General features: G+C 45.3%; 1 protein-coding gene across 1 annotated transcript; it reads left to right on the top strand.

The window, feature by feature from the left end:
• The first annotated feature begins 616 nt into the window (after window positions 1–616).
• On the top strand, window positions 617–12407 carry LOC126262611 (uncharacterized). Its single transcript, XM_049959366.1, has 3 exons — window positions 617–817; window positions 8667–8865; window positions 10807–12407. Exons 1-3 carry the CDS (start codon window positions 626–628, stop codon window positions 11157–11159), a joined length of 744 nt encoding a protein of 247 aa, XP_049815323.1. The 5' UTR covers window positions 617–625; the 3' UTR covers window positions 11160–12407.
• Window positions 12408–14613: the final 2206 nt, after the last annotated feature.

Below are 14613 nucleotides of genomic sequence, written 5' to 3'. Positions count from 1 at the left end.
AGCCGTTATTATGGCCAGAGGTGGTTGTTCTGGGTACTGATATCTCAGGATCTATGCACCCAAATTGTGTGAAAATGTAATCACATGTCAGTTCTAGTATATTTGCCCAATGAATACCCGTTTATCATCTGCATTTCTTCTTGCTGTAGCAATTTTAATGGCCAGTACTCTATATAAGCCTTACCTTACACACACTTCATGAGTCCGATATTTATTCCATCTGGGCCGGAAGTTATATGATTGTTTTTGCTTTTTAAAACTGGCTCGTCTATCGAAAGTGATAGCATTGAACGTGTGGAGAGTGACATGTCTGTCGGCAGCCGCAGTCGCCGTTAAATGCGAGGTAGAGCCCTGTAAGAGTGCGCCGCTGAGTGGGCGTCGCGGAGCCGGTGTGAAGGCCGCGGCAGTGAAACCGGCGCCTTCGGCGGGCGCCGCGCCAGCACGCAGGAAAGTGGCGGCTGGCGGCGCAGGCGTCGGCGCCATCGGCGATGCAGCGCGCGTGCCGCGGCGCCGGACGCGGGCGCCGGAATGTGTACCAGCGGGGCACTGGAGCGCCTCCGCCTATATAAGCCCCCGGTGGCGGCGTGATTTATGTCCAGTCGCGGTCAACACCTGCGGCCGCAACATGCTCACTCGCGTCGCGACGCCGGCCGCACTCGTGCTGCTCTGCGCAGTCGCCGCCGCGGCGGCGGCAGCAGCGCCAGCCGTCCCCGCCCAGGACTCGAACCCGGAGCTCGCCGCCTGCAGGGCCGGCGACGAGGAGGCGTGCGCCCGGGCCGCCGCGCACGCGTTCTCAGAGGTGCTCGGCTTCCGCCAGGTGCGTCTCTCTCTCTCTGTCTCTCTCTCTTTACCTTCACTTCTACCTCAAGCAATTTGCAAAAATTTGACGTCACACAGTTTCAGTGCGATCACTTTGTAGACTCCTTCGACACCTGAATCTGAATGTGCAAACAAATACACTTCATTGTCCGAAAAGATTTTTGCATTCTATTTTCATAGCTATTCCTTTTATGGTTACGGACTTCAAACGGTAAAAACGGAACCCTTCTAGGATCACTCTATCGTCCATCTGTGTCCGATTGTTAAAATCCGCTTTTCTCAGTAACTGGTGGACGTATCAAATTGACATCTACGTCGCATAGTAATCCCTACAGTCCCCTAGCGGTGTAACAAATGGAAGCTTCTAAGTCAATGCGTTCAAAAGTCCAAAATCCACATCATGCTGCTGCTTCAAATCCAAATTGATGTCTTGTTGAGAACTGATTTATTGATTGTCGAAGTCGCTGGCCAGTGTGGACGTGCGGTTCTAGGCGCTTCAGTCTGGAACCGCGTGACCGCTACCGTCGCAGGTTCGAATCCTGCCTCGGGCATGGATGTGTGTGATGTCCTTAGGTTAGTTAGGTTTTTCTAAAATCTAGGGGACTGATCACCACAGATGTGAAGTCCCATAGTGCTCAGAGCCAATGTGGAAGTAAGCCACTTATGTTCCATATTTTGATACTCCAAAAACTCACAAAAAAATGGTTCGAATGGCTCTGAGTACTATGGGACTTAACTTCTGAGATCATCAGTCCCCTAGAACTTAGAACTACTTAAACCTAACTAACCTAAGGACATCACACACATCAATGCCCGAGGCAGGATTCGAACCTGCGCCGGCCGGGGTACAAGTAAACGAAAAAATCAGAGGATTGTCAATTTGTAATTATATCACACGAAGGAAATATTTCGTTTGATATTCGACGTCGAACTTCAAATTAAAACATTCTCGAAAGTCTAGGATACCCTGGGAACCAAGGGACCGATATGCTGCTAGTATCAATATCGATAATAGGCAAAAATCGAAGAGATCCTCGATTCCGGGAATGGATAAACTGTCTGTATACCGGTACTTAATTATATTTGTACGTAACCCTTTGTACGCGAGACCTTTTCGCATCCGTCCAATTTCTTTAAGTTACTATTAGCCCAAAAATTTTCTGATGCATATGCAAAATTGGTTGTTAGCCTGTTGAAACGCGTAGAATTGTTTTACATTTCGAATTGACATTCGTAAAATACCTCTTCCAATCGGAAACATCCCTTATACTGACGGCAAGTTTCGCGCTCTTCTTACCTCATTTTTTTCCCTTTGCAGTGCGTTACTATTAAAAAATTGTAAAGCTGGAGCAGACCGTCTCAAACTGAATATGTTCCTTTTGACTATTAGGCTACGGCGATGGCTAAAATGAAATAACAATTAAAAAATCAAGACCGACGTTTTGACTGATATGCAGTGGTCCTGTTCGACGGAATGTAAGTATTTGATTGCAATAAAGAAGACCACTGCAAGTATATAGAAATGTAGTACCGTGCATTACACATCTTATTTTATTTTACTGAGTAGTGCGGTCTAATTCCAAAACAGTATTTATTGACACTGGTGAAGAATTCCGAATTGTTTCGGGCAGATAGTATTCGTATTCACATTGTGTAAAAATGTGTCGTATACAACGGATAAAGCAACGCTGTTTTAGTTTACCACACTCCATGACATTTTTCTCTCTAGCTGTGTGTTGCACTCATGTAACATGTAGCACTCCTCGTTCCTCTTCCGTTAAGAATCAGCTTTAGTGTTGTGGACTGCATACCTATGACAGGAGTGTTTGATTGCAAAAAAATGGTTCAAATGGCTCTGAGCACTATGGGACTTAACATCTATGGTCATCAGTCCCCTAGAACTTAGAACTACTTAAACCTAACTAACCTAGGGACAGCACACAACACCCAGTCATCACGAGGCAGAGAAAATCCCTGACCCCGCCGGGAATCGAACCCGGGAACCCGGGCGCGGGAAGGGAGAACGCTACCACACGACCACGAACTGCGGACTGTTTGATTGCAGTCGAGCTATTGGTCCAGTAATAAGTCTCTAGAGCAAAACTGTAAAATTTTAATTCTCGAAGAAGTAGAGAAGGTTAAAGTTTAGCGTCCCCTTGGATGTTGACTTCTTTAGAGACGATGTACCATTCTGGTGTACAAGGATTAAGGTTGGGAAACTATTCTTGCTCCGGAGTTATTTGAAGTGTTTGACCAGTACTTTCTGCTAACTAAGCCGAGGTGCATTTTAATCTTTTATGCCGCTATATAAAGGGTAGGGTCAGTATCAACCAGAAAGTTGTAAGTATTGTATAATATCAATTATCAAAACGTCGAAAAATAATTTCACTGTACTTCGGACGTGTAGAGCCATATTAGCCAATACAAATATCGTTTCCGTGTATTGGTTTGAAACGTCCAGTCAGCAGCGACATCATTAGAGATGGAATATGAGGAGTACGGAGAAGATAATCGATGTAGACCTAACGAAGGCATTTTCCTGGACGTACTGGGAGGCTGAAAATGCATGTCGTCGGAGTAGAAATACTAATACCGTAGTTCCTCACATCCGGTAGAGCACATCATGTTGCTGTATTCCCGTACACTGCCAAAATATTGTGCTTCAAAGTCAGCATCACGATCATGAAAAAGTAGAGGAAATAATATATGTTTGTTGGAAACATCGAATTTCTGTTTTTCATATCAAGTACAGTCTCTCTTCTTCAAGCTCTTGCTCATTTCTTTTTATTCGACAGATGATCCGCACGGGAAACCAGTGTCATAACTGTCCGTTTATGTTTGTTATAATAACTCGTCTCCTCTACCTCGTGTAGGAGACCACACAGGTTTCCGAAAGACAAATAAATTGCAATAAATGCAAAATTTTGTAGTGTGCACAGCTGATTGTTTTTTACGGAAGATATGGTTGGTTCACTTATTGAATTTTAAAATGTCATGATTTTGTTAACGTTGCCCACTTCGTATTGCCAGACGGTCATTTCCGATAGTTTAAATAGTAATGTTTGTATTACGCTAACACTGAACCATCGCTGAAGGTTACCTATTTGTACTGACTTCTTACTTGAAGCTGTAAGTTACTAACTGGATGACTAACGCCTACACTTCTCCGCAAATAACGCACCCTTGTTGGTATAGCTATTCCTGAAATTCACGTACATGTTATTAGCCAGTAAAAAAGGTGTTTACGAAAGGTATGTTTACAGCTGATGAGTACCCGAGATTCAAGAAGAATTTCTGCAGATGCACTGCTCCTTGAACCAACAACACTGAATGTGGAAACAGGGAATAATGGAGTTGTTGAGCACGAATTTGTTATTCCAGCAGAAGAGCCATGGAACACTGGAAGGCACTAAACAGGCTGCCGTGTGTGAGTTGGTCGTTACGAGGACAATGTTCTGTAGGGTAAATTAATTCGGCGCCCCCCTTGTGTTGAACAAATAATTTCAGACTTGCTGTATTGATCTGAATTCTTTCCTTCGTTACAGTCGGAGAACTCTGACCGGACGGCTCATGGACACGTGATAGTCCGTTATTGTCGAGTAGAAAGAACGAGAGAAAACCGACTCCAACAAACAGAGTAAAATCTCAGATTAAAAAAAAAAAAAACTGTCCTGTCAGCTGTGGGCGGCAGTGGGACTTTTTATGAGGCATTAAACAAGCAATAATATAATGATGAACGTGAACGGTATACGTGGTACGTGAGGCACGCAGAGTGGGGAGGGCCAGTCCGGTAGGCGGCAGTTGCCAGTGATGGATCATGCTGGGGACCGTTGAGTGGGTCGCGCACGCATTTGGCTACAGTGGCAGTCGCTGCCCGAGTATGGATCTCCTGCCCTTCCGGTGTCGTCATATCCGTCCCGCGACGTGCAGGCGTTTGGGGGCACGTGGAATAGCTGGGTCACCCGTTAGAATCGGGTCACCGTTGGTCACGATTATGCATCGATAACACACAAGTGGTCACGACGGTGGACTGTAATAGAAATTCATATCTACTGATCCACTGGCCACGCCATGAGCGTTCAGACACAGATGATGCCGTAAATATATGAACACTCACTAACTTAGTCTGTGTGAAGCTGGGAGAGCTATACACGGACGAGAAACCACTTGCCAGGTTTTTCTCAAAACGGTTAATATATTTGTAATAATGATAAATGTTATTAATACGAGAGCACTGACCAATTTCGGGTGCGTGTGAATGATGCGAGAGTTTTCATTCAGTAGAAACCAAAGCGTTTAATATACAGTGAATCGTTATCAGAAACTGATATAACGTGAGACGCACCACAAGGAAGCGAGATGAGACTGTTGCTATAAAATATCTACACAAACCACGTCACTGATTTTTTGCTGAAGATGCACTTGTGCTTTACAAGTGTAAAGCCATATGCTGAAAAGAAGAGTAAATTTGGATGAAGCAAAATTGCGACGAAGCATTTAAAAAGCAAGTAAAGCTCTAATAAATCTTAAAGTCGATTTGAATACCATAGTGTGTTACTAAGCGTGGCCGTATTGGAGGTGTGCATCCCTTCATTCGTCCAACTCTAGAATCAAATACCTTCCTCAGTTCTAAGGAAACGTACAGTTTTACGCGGAATCTGAACCATGATGAAACTTGAATGTTTTGACAATTACAAAGTGTTGTCAGTGGCGCCGGTTCGACAAACTATCGGCCTAAGCAATTTATCATTTAGCCATCTCCCCCCCCCCCCCCCCCCCCCCTTTGTCTAACCTCGTACACTTTCGCCCGAGCTAGTTTTCACTATTTATTGTAATACGCACTGTTATATAAACCTTGCAATTGAACGCCACTGGGCGCCCCAAGCAGCGGATTGTTTCGCTTGGGCAGTAAACCGGTCCAGAGTTGGATGTCACGTTGAGGACTAGAGAAATTTCTTCAACTCCTACCAGCCTGACTCCATCTCTAACGACTTCGTTGTCGACAAGGCGTTAAACTTTAGTTTTCTTTCCCTTTTTGTTGCATGTTACTTCTGGTTTCAGTCGGAACGATGGCTCGCTTAATGATAACAAGTACGCAAAGCGAAATACGGCGGTATCAGAGAATAATGAAATTGAAGAAAAATATGTGACAGATGCTAGTTTATGCAGACCGTTCTTGGAGAGCGTAACCGTGTCTACGAAGATGACCGTCTGTGAAGAATACCATTAAGGGTTGTTCTATCCCGTTTGACTGTCAGAGGATATAGAAGGAATTTAGGTACTCGATGTTAAATTTCTATACAGGTTGCGTAATTAGTGGACGTCTTCAGCGATTTTACAAGAAAGAGAACCAAGAGTCTGTGTTTATAAACGGTTCTGCTGCCTCCATAATATTTTATGCGTAAGAATTATCACGGTGATAAGAAATAGGGTCAGGATCTGCATGGAGTGAAACAGATTTTCCTTGCTTGAGTTAATAAATGAGACAGGGAAATGGCCCGTCGCGAGATCGTTTAGTCGAAGCGAGAGCTGTACAGAGACAAACTCCGATCGCAGACGTAACGAGAGGCGTTGTGCATCGCGAAGGCGTCTGCTGTTGAAACTCTGCGGCCGTGCGTCCCAAGAAGAGTCGAGAAACATGTTACTTCCTCTGACATATGTCTTGGAAAATAATATTGACAAGTAAAATTAGGGAGATGCCTCCAGTTACAAATTTTCGCATTATATTACAGACGAAACATTTCAAACCCTTTGGGTCCATCATCAGGTACAAATCATACTTTAATTATTTATGCTCCAGAGCAAGGTCATGTGAAATGTATAAATGATGTTCCTTTTGTAAAGGATGGATGTCACGTCTCGAAATTCGCCAACAAATGACGGGAAATATGATGAGAAACAGTGAGGAACATAAATTTCGCATCACCTTCGTCAGTAGCAGAAGTAAATTGTATATTAAAATGATTTGAACCCGCTAATAGACCAAAAGGGTCCGAAATGCATCGTTTACTTCAATGAAACACGAAAATTTTGTTGCTGAAGATGTTATCATTCATGCTTCCTGTGAATTGAATACAATCATGTCGACAACAAAATAGGGCACGAAACTATAGTTTCCACAAGCTATTCTAGCTTTCTTGAGTCGTACTGCTGCATTTTAATGTAGTTCTATGGGAGGGCGCATGCGCCTGTTGAGTCTCAATAGGCTAGTGCTCACCAATGTCAAGGAGAGTGAGAGCGAAGCGTGTGGATACGGAGTGAAGGGGAACGATTACCGCTCACCCGGCTTTGCTACACACGTCCAGTGCTCTAATAGCCTGACGGCGTGTCTGTTAGCAGGAATTATTGTTTGGAAACTTAGGCTATAGGACCGAAAGTAGTATGAAGAACGAAAGATAAATAAATAGAACTGAAACAGTGTAGCCGTTAATTGCAAAACAAATCTTATTACTTTAAACAAAAGCCTGCAACGGCATCACCAATTATGTTGGCTACAAATGATAACACACTTGTCTTCTTGACAAAAAAGTTTTATCTATCATCAAATTATACGTTCTGAGACATCATAACATCAGATCTATTAAAATCAACACAGAGTACCGCGTCAATTCTTACTATATTCCGCAACTCCTTCGGTATCCAACTGAAATTTGTCATGAGATGTTAAATAAAATTATTCTGGCAAACAAGACAAGTGCAATTTCAGTGCAATTTAGTGCAAAACAAATCTTTCGACAGTGTTCAGTGATATAGAAGAAATGCTGATGATGACTTCAGCCTAGAGATTTTAGCTTTGAACAGTAAATAAAAATGACACCCACAGTAATGCAGGGCGATTCTGCTAAATGGGAACAAACTACGAGAAACGATCCCTCAGACGATAAGGGGCAAAAAAGGTCACACGGACACACGGCTCTAAATGCATTCCAGGGGAGGTACACTCGCTTGAAGCTGGAGACAAGAGATCTTTGACAGTGACGCTGATATTATTACAAGACAGGTGGTCTCCCAGGATAGTGTAAGCCGGGCGACGATATGAAACATTCTTCACAACTGCCGTTATCCGTATCACTTACGGACTTGCCTCCGCGACGGCCGTTTTGCCGCTGATTCGTCGCACGGGCTGAAATTTCTGTCATCCATCCTATTCACAGATGAGGCTACCTTTCTGAGGGTCGGTATAGTCAACCTTCGCGACAGTCACCTGTATTCTACGGAGACCCCCCCGTGGTGTACTGACAGCGAGCCATCGGCACCGGTTCAGCCTCAACTGTGGACGGGAATTATTGGCACCCGCCTCGCTGGACCAGTCATCCTTCCACGATGCCACAGAAGCGATACATTTCTACACTGCCTGCGGGTAACCGTGCGTCCCCTGCTAGGTGCTCCAGCTCACTGCTCTCTTGAGTGTGGAGCTAAGGCACTAATGCAGGCAGAACGTTGCTACTTGACTGGTGTGTTCTCATATGCATTTTCAGCCATTGACACCTACACTATCAAATAGCTTCTATCTTCACTTTCAAATGGAGGTACCTCCCTTGGAACACATTTTCGACCATATTCCCAAATGATCTATCCTGCTCTTACCCGTTCAAGGAACGTTCCCTGCAGTTTACCCCCATTTAGGAAAATCCACCTGCGTAAACCTCTCCTCCACTCGGCAGCTGAGGTGTAGGGAGTAAGGTTTCTTAGCACCATGAATGGAAAAAGCTGCCTCCTGCTCGAGAGTCACCACGATAGCGCGCAGTTGTTCGTGATTATAATGTGCCGTGTGGTGTTGTCTGCTGTCGTTAGTAACAGCCCGTTGTTCGCGGCTACAGAGTGCGGTGTGGTGACGTGTGTGGCAGGTGGGGGCTGCCGAGGAGTCTGGCCGCGGAGTGACCGGCTGGCTGCGGTCGCACGAGCTGCACACCGACCTGCTGGGCACGCGGCTCGTCGTCTCGGCGAGGAACCTCGACGAGGGCCGCCTCGACCTCAGCCTCAGCCTCGACGACGATGACGACGACGCCGACGACGACAGCGACGACGCCAACACTGAGGAGGAAGGTCAGTCTAGTGTCCCTCCCCCTTCCTGGACTTCATCTGTAGCAGTGCTCTGCTGTCTTTTGTTGTTATTATTGAGCTTCAGGCCACCTAAGGACCACAACGAGATAACTATTTACTTCTCTGCTCTCTCATCCTTCTTCAAAATTTTTTTTATTTTCTCAGAATGAGTTCTTTTATGCTCGTGTGACCATCTGACTCCAGTTATTTTTCAATTTGTTTTAATTTCCTGAAAACTTTCGAATTTCTTGACTTCTAAAATGAATTTGCCTTGCTTGAGTACGGTCTCCTGCTCAATCTCCATTTGTTCTGAGTCTTTTTTCGGCTTGCCTCACCACCCATTTTCTTTGTTCGATCTCCTGTTTGGAAGAATGTGGGATCTTTGCTAATCTGTCTTCCTTAGTTCCCTCTAGATCCGAGTTTTTCAAACGGTACGCTCGTGTTCTGCGGGATGTGAAAATGTGCTCCGCGAAAAACTAGTAGTAACATGGCAGTTTTTTTCTCTCGACATTTTGGCGAAATTAATTATTATTATTTTGTTATGATACCTGTGTTGCCAGCCGGATTCCGTGAGATCAGTGTCGGGCTTGGCTAGCACTTCGATTGGTGACCATCCGGTCTGTCGAGCGCTGTTGGCAAGTGGGGTGCACTTAGCCCTTGTGAGGCAAACTGAGGAGATACTTGACTGAGAAGTAGTGGATCCGGTCACGAAAAACTGACAACGGCCGGGAGAGCGGTGTACTGACCTCACGCCCCTCCATATCCGTATCCAGTGACGCCTATAGGCTGAGGATGACATGGCGGTCGGTCAGTATCGTTAAGTCTTCAAAGATCTGATCGGACGGAGTTTAGTTTTATGATATCTGCGTAATTAGTTGTGATTTAAAGTTGAAGAAGTAACTGACAGAACAAGTTTTTCTTATTTTTAAAAATTTTACTGACCTTATAAGTAAAAAAAGGTGTTCCATTAAAATTAAGTGTTACGTCACGGAAAAATTTGAGAAACCACCGCTCTATATATTCACAAACTGTAATAAGCCTTTCCTGATCTGATCTGTTATTTTATGGCAGAATGGGTGTATTTCCTTATTTGGTCTCAAAACCCAGTTGTCATCGTTGTTGTTTGTCGGATCTCATATTTTTCGCAAGACTCTTGTTTCTATCTTTTTCAAAACTTCTAATCCCATTTTGCATCCAAATAAAAAGTACTCTTTCCGACACAAAGAGGACTTCTCATTTCAAAAATCAAATGGCTCTGAGCACTATGGGACTTAAATGCTGAGGTCATCAGTCCCCTAGAGCTTAGAACTACTTAAACCTAACTAAGCTAAGGACATCACACACATCCATGCCCGAGGCAGGATTCGAACCTGCGACCGTAGTAGTCGCGCGGTTCCAGACTGTAGCGCCTAGAACCGCTCGGCCACACCGGCCGGCCTGCTGATTTCAGAACTGTATTATAATGTCTTATTTTAACGTCATTAGAAAAATTGTGTTTTATGGCACAAATCCCTCACTTCCACGTAGGCTCTTTTCATTTTTTCAGTTCTGATCTTAATTGCTTCTTTTTCTCTTTTTATGCTTATGTTTTCACGCAGATATTACAGTTATCGGGTCCTCCAGGCAGCGTGGCGATGAATCAGAGTCTATTACTAATCTTTCAGTGATTCTTGTCGTTCTTCTTAGGTTCGCTTCCGCTTCACTCCTTCGTTACTGGGCCAAGCGACCGCAGAGCATTCACATTTTGTTACCCTTCCCTACAGACTTTACAAGTCTCTGATGTGGTGTCAGTTAGCTACAATCACGCATCAGTTTTTCTGAGACGCCATCAAGTAGACGGTTTAGCTTCTCAAAGTCCTCTTTCACTCTACGCAGTTTTACCACTTGTAGCCCGCCTGTCAGCCCTTGCTGTATAGTGAGCTAGGGGTTTTGGACTTTCCGCAGGCCGCAGCAAGATAAACAAGATCAAGAAGAAGATAAAGAAGAAGCTGAAGAAGGGCAAGCTGCGCAAGCTGCTGGTGCCGATCGCGATCCTGGTGCTGGTCAAGGCGCTGACGGTGGCGCCGCTGCTGCTCGGCGTGCTCGGCCTCAAGGCGTGGAACGCGCTCCAGCTGGGCTTCGGCTCGTTCGTGCTGTCGCTGGGGCTCGCCGTGTGGCAGCTCTGCCAGAAGCTGTCCTCCGACCAGCCGGTCGCCCCCGCCATCACGGTCGCCGCCGCTCCCGTCGCCGCCCCCGCCTCCCACGGCTGGGACGCGCGCTCGCTCGCCTACCGCGCCTACCAACCCACCAGGCGCTGACCGCCCCCTTCTCAACTCATCCTCTCTCTCTCTGACGGCGAATCGTCCAGCACCCGTCATCTCCCCTCCAAACTTCCTCCATCCACCATGCACATCACTGAGACTGGTTAGAGTAATGCATTCAAAATCCTAAGGGGTCCAGTTGCTCCTGAGAGGTGTGCGTCTTCTCAGGATTGGGCGATCACAGAGTCTTAGAATTGGGTGATCACAGAGCCTCAGGATTAGACAATCACAGACTCTCAGGATTGTATGATCCCAGGAGTAAATAGGAACACAGCTTTGACACTGTCGTATTCGACTCACTGTTCACTTTGGAATGTATAGTTGCTCCTGAGAGATAAGACCATTCTTTAAACTGGGAAATCACAGGGTCTGAGAAATGGGTGATCACAGGACTGAATAGGCGCGCTACTTTGACACTGCCGTATCTCATTCTCTCATTAACGTCGTTAGCTCAGAGCCTCATGAAACCTTCTTTATCTCTCACTTCAGTAAACTCATTTTCGAGCAACAACATGTATGGAAGTTGCTGGATTTCCATTTCCAAGGGTCCCGAAACGCCGCGTCTTGCTGACTGTACTCATCTGACGACAATAGAAGAATTCGTGAAATCAGCTTATGGAGAATATCGATGTACTCACATTTAGCTCCAATCAGTCTCATTTTTCATCACTTAACAAACCAAAGATGTTATTTCAGCATAATAATTAATTGAGCCACACAGTATTCATTTGCCCCTCTTTCGAAAACAGGGGATTTCTAAGAGGAAGACGACTTCTAAACTTCTCAGTCGTTGCAGGCTCAAGATTTTACATGTTTCGCAACATGCCTATTTTCTCCACAGATAGAACTTCGTGCCACGTACCATTATAATCTACGGTCTATCGCGCAACGATAACTACCTCTACTTAGTGCTTAGCAAAAACCTGCAACATTAGTAACATCTTTTTCCCTCGGGAACAACCAAAACTAAACTTGGTACTTTATTCTCAGTAAGTAATTCCCTGTGTTCGCTTAAGAGCAGCCTTTGTATTTATTTTCAAAAACTTATTCACACCATATTGCACAATTCCTTTTTTATCCCTTCCACATTTCCCATTTATCGAAGTCTCAGAGTGGGGAAACATCGTTTCTAGTGCCAAAGCACGATTAATTTATTATTATCGCAGTATACGTTTTGTTTGTAACTGTTGCCACGAGAAGAAAAACGGAAGAAATTTGTACGCTTTTATAAATAATTGAATAAAGAATGTTTTCGATATGGAGAATACTTAATGCACATTATTTCGATATCAATGAATTACTACTCGTGCCAAAAACTCTGCTCGCGGTTAATGTGCAGGAAGATACAGGAAACGAGGCTCTTTCCACACAAATCGCTGGTTGCACAACATCAACACAGAGATACATTTACTTCGCGCCTTGAACAAAAAAAAAAACAAAAAAAAATGGCTCTGAGCACTATGGGACTTAACATCTATGGTCATCTGTCCCCTAGAACTTAGAACTACTTAAACCTAACTAACCTAAGGACATCACACAACACCCAGTCATCACGAGGCAGAGAAAATCCCTGACCCCGCCGGGAATCGAACCCGGGAACACGGGCGTGGGAAGCGAGAACGCTACCGCACGACCACGAGATGCGGACTGCGCCTTGAACATGGAAACATCAGTAACACAAGTTTGACTACAGGCTATTGTATTACTGGAGCTAACAGTAAGTGTTGTAGGAGACGAAGTCACAGTGTACCTGATTTTTCTGTCAGAGTACATGCAATTACAGATAATCAAGTGCGTCAGATTTCTGGTCTGAAACGCTGGTAGTAAATATGTATACTATAAGTGCATAAGCATACGCCGCTTGATTTGAGGCACCATGTTACGGATTGCGCGGCTCCTCCCGCTGGGGGTTCGTGTCCTCTCTTGGGCATGGGTGTGTGTGTTGTTCCTAGCATAAGTTAACGTTAGTTTAAGTAGTATGTAGGTCCAGCGACCGATGACCTCAGCATTTTGGTCTCTCAGGAATGCATACACATTTTAACATTTCAACATATGCATATATTGACCCAGAGGAAGGCCACTGAAACCCAAATGAAACCTTTTTTATCCATTTAGTGATAGTTATTTTACACACACCAAAATAACTTTCGCATCACCCCAGTTCCCAGAACACCATAAGATAGACGTTGACTGTGGATATTGTATCACAGACACAGTCCATTTGACTTTTCAGATACGTCTCTAAACCCATCCAAAGATGTAAACAACCATGCGTGAGCAGCGCCTATTAGACGGAGGGCGTCCGACAACCGATCAGTTTCAGTAATTCCACCAGGAAGGAGGTACACGGCTCGTGTTCTCTGTAGTTCAACCATGCCTAGACGGTCAATACAGCGTCCGCATTGTTACTCTGTGCCGGGAAGCGCTCTCAACAAGGAAAGTGTCCAGGCGTCTCGGAGTGAACAAAAGCGCTGTTGTTCGTACTCGGAGGAGATACAGAGAGACATGAACTGTCAATGATATGCCTCGCTCAGGTCGCCCAAGGGTTACTACTGCAGTGGATGACCGCTACCTAAGGATTATGTCTCGTGGGAACCCTGACAGCAACGTCACCATGTTGAATAATGCTTTTCGTGCAGCCACAGGACGTCGTATTACGACTCAAACTGTACGCAATAGGCTGCATGATGCGCAACTTCTCTCCCGACGTCCATCTTTACAACCAAAACACCATGCAGCGCGGTACAGATGGGCCCAGCAACATGCCGAATGGACTGCTCAGGATTGGCATCACGTTCTCTGCACTGATGAGTGTGGCATATGCCTTCAACCAGATAAAAAAATGGCTCTGAATACTATGGGACTTAACTTCTGAGGTCATCAATTCCCTAGAACTTAGAACTACTTAAACCTAACTAACCCAACGACATCACACACATCCATACCCGAGGCAGGATTCGAACCTGCGACCGTAGCGGTCGCGTGGTTCCAGGCTGTTGCGCCTAGAATCGCGCGGCGCTTCAACCAGACAATCGTCGGAGACGTGTTTGGAGACAACCCGGTCAGGATTAACCCCTTAGACACACTATCCAGCGAGTACAGCAATGTGGAGGTTCTCTGCTGTTTAGGGGTGGCATTATGTGGGGCCGACGTACGCCGCTGGTGGTCATGGAAGGCGCCGTAACAACTGTACAATACATGAATGCCTTCCTCCGACCGATAGTGCAACCATATCGGCAGCATATTGGCTAAGTATTCATCTTCATGGACGACAATTCGCGCCCCCATCGTGCACATCTTGTGAATGACGTCCTTCAGGATAACGACACCGCTCGACTAGAGTGGCCGGCATGTTCTCCAGACAAGAACCCTATCGAACATACCTGGGATAGATTGAAAACGGCTGGTTATGGACGACGTGACCCACCAACCACTCTGAGGAATCTACGCC

This window comes from Schistocerca nitens, chromosome 6, assembly GCF_023898315.1.
Source record: "Schistocerca nitens isolate TAMUIC-IGC-003100 chromosome 6, iqSchNite1.1, whole genome shotgun sequence".
In the NCBI taxonomy this organism is placed as follows: Eukaryota; Metazoa; Arthropoda; class Insecta; order Orthoptera; family Acrididae; genus Schistocerca; species Schistocerca nitens.
The sequence above is the reverse complement of the archived record's forward strand: the minus strand, read 5'-3'. Positions and strand labels throughout refer to the sequence as shown.

Bases quoted from the DNA above. Each gene is read 5' to 3' on its own strand.
- LOC126262611 (XM_049959366.1), top strand. From the start codon at position 626: ATGCTCACTCGCGTCGCGACGCCGGCCGCACTCGTGCTGCTCTGCGCA. The intron at 818-8,666 runs GTGCGTCTCTCT...CGTGTGTGGCAG, and splicing joins AGGTGCTCGGCTTCCGCCAG to GTGGGGGCTGCCGAGGAGTC. The intron at 8,866-10,806 runs GTCAGTCTAGTG...GACTTTCCGCAG, and splicing joins CGCCAACACTGAGGAGGAAG to GCCGCAGCAAGATAAACAAG.